This window comes from Puntigrus tetrazona, chromosome 25 (genome assembly GCF_018831695.1).
Source record: "Puntigrus tetrazona isolate hp1 chromosome 25, ASM1883169v1, whole genome shotgun sequence".
NCBI lineage: Eukaryota > Metazoa > Chordata > Actinopteri > Cypriniformes > Cyprinidae > Puntigrus > Puntigrus tetrazona.
In genome coordinates this window covers 6,607,732-6,614,231 of record NC_056723.1, presented here as the reverse complement: position 1 = coordinate 6,614,231, position 6,500 = coordinate 6,607,732, and the positions used below count along the sequence as shown (strand labels likewise).

General features: G+C 36.2%; 2 protein-coding genes across 2 annotated transcripts; one reads left to right on the top strand and one right to left on the bottom strand.

Annotated features, from left to right (window-relative positions):
- Positions 1 to 178: 178 nt before the first annotated feature.
- Positions 179 to 2,663, bottom strand: si:ch211-194m7.5 (olfactomedin-4). The gene is made up of 5 exons (XM_043227362.1): positions 2,520 to 2,663; positions 2,257 to 2,379; positions 1,925 to 2,143; positions 1,600 to 1,753; positions 179 to 1,485 (listed from the first exon to the last, which is right to left on the bottom strand). The coding sequence occupies exons 1-5, from the start codon at positions 2,574 to 2,576 to the stop codon at positions 656 to 658; spliced, it is 1,383 nt and encodes a 460-aa protein (XP_043083297.1). The 5' UTR covers positions 2,577 to 2,663; the 3' UTR covers positions 179 to 655.
- Positions 2,664 to 2,782: 119 nt separating this feature from the next.
- Positions 2,783 to 5,893, top strand: si:ch211-194m7.8 (olfactomedin-4). The gene is made up of 5 exons (XM_043227993.1): positions 2,783 to 2,881; positions 3,599 to 3,757; positions 3,837 to 4,049; positions 4,663 to 4,795; positions 4,965 to 5,893. The coding sequence occupies exons 1-5, from the start codon at positions 2,849 to 2,851 to the stop codon at positions 5,774 to 5,776; spliced, it is 1,350 nt and encodes a 449-aa protein (XP_043083928.1). The 5' UTR covers positions 2,783 to 2,848; the 3' UTR covers positions 5,777 to 5,893.
- Positions 5,894 to 6,500: the final 607 nt, after the last annotated feature.

Genomic DNA, 6,500 nt, shown 5'->3' with positions numbered 1-6,500 from the left:
GATCATAATTCTGACAAAAGTTTGTCAAAATTAACTTTTTATGTCAATTACAACTTTTATGCTGTAATGACTTTTTATTTTACAATTTTATTAAAAATTTAACTCTCATAACTTCACTTTTTATGTCATAAGTATAACTTGTATGTAATATAAATGTATGTAATGTCTATAGTAGTAAACCAGCACACTTATTTTTAAAACTTTGCTGTAATTTATTTTAAGAAATGTAATACATTTGTGCATTTCTTCACCTCATATAACAAACCTAAGCATTTAAAGATGTGTGCATGGTGAAAAAAGCTGGGGTTCATTAAACGTACTATAAACTAAAAGAACAACTTCACTGGTGATAGGGAAAGAACAGAATATTGAATGTATGGCAAGATAGGACACAAATAATCATATGTATACAACTAAATTTTTTTTCTTGATACTTTAGACCCCAACAAATGATTGCAATCTGTGTTACAATAATTGTAAAACATTATAGATTAGGAAGTAATAGATTGCATTAATTGGGTTTATATGTTTAAAACCCCGCAAACACATAAACATTCTTTTTAACTATAAGATAACTCATTTCGAATTTTTCATACTATTGAGTTCAGACAGTATGTAAAATAATTCTCATGTAATAAATCAAGTCATTGGAAAATCACTGAAATACAAGCTCGTAAGTTAAAATGTAGGCATCACTGTAGATGTACAGTAAACGATCTCGGGGATCATAGTTAAGATACTCAATATTAGTCTTCATCTTCTTGATATTTATTTTCAAATCAAAGCGCTCTTTTTTGGTTTCAGTGTCATAAGAGTAAAAGATCTGTTCTGTTTCTTTATCCAGGTAACGAGTCGCATAAAGCACACCGCACACCATGAAGGTGTTTGTGGCAGTCTTTTTGTGAAGGGAAGTGGTCCACGTTTGGCCCAAAACCGGTGGGTTACTAGTCTCGACTTTAGTGATGATTACATTTCCGAAGTTGCTTGTGGTTGCATATATGACATAGACACCTGATTCATCTGTGGTAAAATCCATATCAGTATAGCTGTATGTTGTGCCGAGGTGTGCGAATGGAAACTTGTTATTGTAACCTGTATCACTCGGTAAAGCCACTGTACTGACAGCACGAGTCGTCATGTTGAACTGACAGACAGAATACGTGTTGTAACAGTTATAGTAGAGAGCATTGGCGTACACGACCATGTTTGACCCCTGAATTGTGTTTGTTGTGGGATTGGAGCCTGATATGTATGTATCTTTCGGTCCTATACCTAATAAGAGAGTACTCAAGGTGCCGTACTGACGGACAAAGTGGCCATATACATTACTATTTGACAGCACCACCAGCCAGTACTTGTTCTCGTCTCCTCGAGCAGGTTTTACATCTCGACCCCAAGCACCGTAAGAGTAGGAGGTGCTGTATGCAGTGAGGGAAGATGTTCTAGGTCCGGCCACGCTGACCATCTGACCCAGACCACAGCGCCCTGAAAACACAGAAGAAAAAATTCAGTAAAAGAATCAAGTAGCCTATTTCTGCCGGTTAATAATGAAAATTCTCTGGAAGCTTGAGTTAAGGGACTATTGGGTCTTTAACATACCTGGAAGGACTGTAGGAGGTGGTAATGTAGCCTTAAGCTTATTTTTGCATTCTTCCAGGCCCCTCTTAACACGTTGGTTCTCACGATCTTTCTTAATCATCTGCATGTTGTCAAACTCCTCCAGCTCCCCCATTGTGTCCTTCATGTCTTCAAGCTTTAAGAAAATATCACATTTTTCATTTATACTACATTAATGTACTGTATTAAAAAAAAAAACAAAAGTGCAGTTACATTTCCTCTGAGGAAAAATCTTAGTGTCCAACAAAAGAACAAAAGAAGCAAAGAAAAATAATTACAAGAAGTGCAGTTTTGTACAGCAACTGACCTGAGTTGCAGCCTGTGCATTGAGGTGATGGTAATTGCCGATGGTCTCGTTGAGTTTTTTGAGGAGGTCCTGAATTTCGGCAAACTCTAACTCAATAATGCGCAGAGACACGGCCCCATAAAGATTCGTGTCATCCTCCTTTTCCAGCACGACCACATTCTCCTCTAGTTGCTTGATACGTTGTTGCAGACCCAACAGAAGTCTGTCTAATTCTGTTATCTGCATATATTTACATTCAAAATTGTTTTAATTAGATTTAAAATGAAGTTTGCCCCATTTTTGAACAACAGACAAAATGAGAAAATTGAGTAAAATAAAAAAGTAAAATGTACCCTTTCTGAAGTGATTCTCTCAATGCATTGCCTGGAAGTGGTCTCTACTTTGGTTAGTTTGTGCTCAGGGAAAGCAGGATCTGAATTTTTTAGATCGCACACACAGTTTTTCCCTCTTACTGACTGTGAAATCATAAAAATTTACATTTTATAGAACAACCCTGAAATACTCTGAAATTAAGAATTGACGTGCTCTCAATACATGAGATATAAAGTGTTAGTAAACTTAGTTCGTTTCTATAATTATATTTTATCTTTCTTACCTGAAAGAAAGTAAGAGGAATGATGATCATCAGAATGAATATATCAGACCGACTCATATCTGAAGGTAGAAAGGGGAGCCTACAACTTCAGAATAAACAACTTTGTGCGGCAGAAACTAAGTTTTAAAGCCATATCATCATGGTGATACGTGAAAAAGTGTTTCTTCATTTCTTTCGGGTGGAGCAGGTTCTGTTGCAATCTTCATCTTATCTCTGTGGTCACCTTTTGATGGTCCATGAGTAATGAAAATTTGATTGTTTACCAGCTGATTTTCAACTTAATGTGTGTTTAAAGTAGAACCTTTAGCCTTTCGGGTCATTTGCTCATCATGCTGTCGTACCTGTTGGTCCTTACAGTCATAGTAAGTCCCATCTTTTACTTATTTCTTTTCTTTATGTCTTAACTAAAACATTTTTATCTGACTAAATTACATTGCATTTATAGTTCTTTATATTGACATTATTTTTCAATATTTCACATCTTCGATTATTTGTATGCCAGCCGCAACAGCAAGAAGTTTTGTGGTGGCCTTAACTACTATATACTTACATCAAAAAATAAAAACAATGTACTTACTGTGTTTATATTGCATATCATAACACTTTGGCTGCTTTTGAGGTTGGGATACAGGTATGGTTAGGGATAGGTCTGGTGGTATGGGTAAGTTTAAGAGTTGGTTAAAGTGTAATGATGGGTCCAACAGTGTAATTATGAATGTAATTATTTACAGATGTATATATAGATATTTTTAAAATATAAGTGCATTGTACCAAATGATTATTTTAAATGTAAGTACATAGTAGTTACGGCCACCTAATATAAAGTAAAGTAAACCCTTTAAAAAAGTACAAACAATATGTCTTACAATAATGTGTGAATCATTGTATTTGGCTTAGTTTAAGCGGCATGTAAATCAATCATCCTTTCGGTTACAAAGAGACATTCGTTTGATTAAATTAAAGTTTTCTTTGTTAAAATTCCACCACCCACTCTGGCCACTGGATTTTATCTTGGTGTTCTTTATGTATGTACATTGTATCATGTGCGTACAGTATTTGTCTTTATGTTTGTAAATCAGGCGACTGTCGAAGCTCAGAGAATTCAAGGTGAACTGAAGGATAATTCCTGCGTGTGTAAATTAAGCAGCTCTATCTGGGCTTTTCCTGCGGTGAGGTTTGAGGGAATTCAAAAACAACTCCAGACCTGTGAGGAAAACCTTCTAGAGTTTCATAAAAAGGTGAGATTCTTTGAAGTCATGCAGATTCAGACTTAAACTAAAGCAACGGCAATGACCTCATTTGCGGCGTAACTTTCAGATAAAGCACAGTAGCATACAAGTACCTAAGATGGAACTCACTCTTAAGAACATCAAAGCCCGCCTGAAACCTTTCGAGTATCTGAACACAAACGGCCTGTACAACACCCTTCATCTGCAACAGCTAATAGAGGAACTTGACGAAATCTATTATACTGCCAGAGATGCTCACAAGAAAAGCCCCAGCAAAGAGACAAACGACCTTCTCAAGGAGGTAAATCTTTCTCATAATAAAACTGGTCTCCAAAAAATAAACAAACAACATTATTTTGATATAGTGTTTTTATACTATTACCGTGTTTATTAATATTCAGAGTTTTTTTCTCATTTCAATAATTTTGTTACGTTTTTTTGTATTTTTTGTAACATTTCTCTCTAGCTTTAATTAAGTTATTTATTTCCATTAGTTATCTAAATAATTCATCTAAATTTAGGTTTTTCGTCTAATATCAGTCCTACATTTTCATTCATTTAGCTTTATATGAATCGCTAAAATTTGTTTTAGTAGTTTTACTTAATTACAGTCTTGTGAAAAGTTTTGTTATCACTGTGAGAAACACTAAAAATGTAATTTATTCATAATTTAAATTATATTATAACTGAAAAGTCATTATTCGAGATAACTGCTGTCCCACAAAGCTTGTTCAGTCTGCATCCATACCCAAAAAAAAAAAAAAACAACTGAGAGAAATGTTTTCATTATGGTTTCCTCATCATTTAAGTTCCATGAAGATGAATCGAAGATGACAAAAGACAAAGTAGATAAAAATGGAAAACAAAAATGTATTCATATATATGTTGACCATTATCTCATGTGTTCCTCTCAGCTGATTAATGCACAGAAGGACGTCAAGACAATGTACAAAAGTAACATGTTCAATCTAGAGACAATGAAATCGAGGCTACGTGACCTCAACAACCGAGTGCAAACCTGTAAAACTATACCCGAAGACTTCAGAAGTAAGTACACGGCTCTCAATAAGTGGAGAAACGTTTTGACATCTACGCTGTAGTCTCATTGGTGCTCTTCAACAGCATTGTGAAGATTGTTTTGATGTTTTTTGTCATGAAATAGTCAGTAAAATGCTTATCTGAAATGTATAAACAATCCATACAATTCCACTTGCAGGTACTTGTCATCAACGTATCATGTCCAACATAAGTTCTCCAGTTGTTACCAAGCTCAATTCCATCAGCTCGTCCTATATCTCAGGGGCCTGGGGTCGCGAGGCCAAACGGGACAGTGCAGAGCGTTATTGGGAACACTGTCTGGTGAGCGGATACAAGCTTGGCAACACAATCAGGATGTATAACTCATATGAAGACTTCATGGCCAACAAGAACTACAAAGATGAATACATTGCATCATCTTACAGCGCCAGTAATGCCGTTCAGGGCTCTGGCACCATTCTGTACGACAACACTGTATTTTACCAATGCTACAGCGCCGCTGAAATCTGCAGCTTCAACATTACAACAAAAGTAACCAAGCGGATGAAACTGGACGGTGCCGGAATCGACAACAAGTTCCCTTTCTGCTACTACAGCTGTCGCGATTGGACCGATATCGACCTGGAGGCTGATCAAGATGCCGTGTGGGTGATATACGCCACTGAGGAGAACCACGGCAACATTGTTGTGAGCCGTTTAGACCCTCTGTCGCTCAATATTACTCATACCTGGAAGACGCATCTCTTTAAGAGGTCCGTCACCAGCACGTTTATGGTGTGCGGGGTCTTGTATGCCACACGCTTTGTTAATACTTACCAAGAAGAGGTGTTTTATGCTTTCGATACAGTCACTGGTCACGAGATAAACAGTCTTTCTTTGCCTTTTGAGAAGGTTTCCGCTGGAATAGCCAATCTCAACTACAATCCAGTTGACAGGAGACTTTACATGTATAATAATGGCTATCTGTTAGCATATAACACCTTCAACTGAGGGTATTTCAAACGCAGCTAATAAAAAAATATACAATCTAAAAGTCCAAACTTCACAACAAGCTAAAATCTCAAGCCATTTTGCCTAATTTTGTCATTACAATAAATGTTACACTGCACCTCTCTGTCAGTGTCTTTTTTCAAACTCACCAAACATCACACCTCTAACATTTTCTTCTCACCTGAATGTGCATTCACTCAAAAATAACGTCGTAATTACAATGATTCCCGAAATGAAAACACGTGACATTTTATTCACAGCTTTCCTTGTTGTTGGAGAGGTAGCGCCTGAATAATGAAAAAAATGAAAATTGCGGTGGTCATGTCACGTTGGTACATCTGTCACTAGTCCAAGCAACTCACAGAATATTCCAAGATTAGAAATTGTTCTTACGGGTTCAGGAGTGTAAGGGCTTTGGTGTTGAAAGTGTTGTCACATAAACACATCATTTAGATTTAGAGTAGAATAGTGTGTTGTCATCTCAGAATTACAACATGAAACGAAGGCAGCATTATTCTACAAACATACACCTTTTCATAAAATTTTTGAAAACCTAATTTAAAGTAGCTGCTTGAAAAGTCACTCAGCTTCATTTAGTCACCTTGTAAGACACAGGTATGATAACTTTTACACTGTATAGGCATTAGAACACAATACGATCTACACTACAATGAAAATGTACACTTTAAGGCTATTTGTGAATAGCAGTAAAATAAGGTTAATA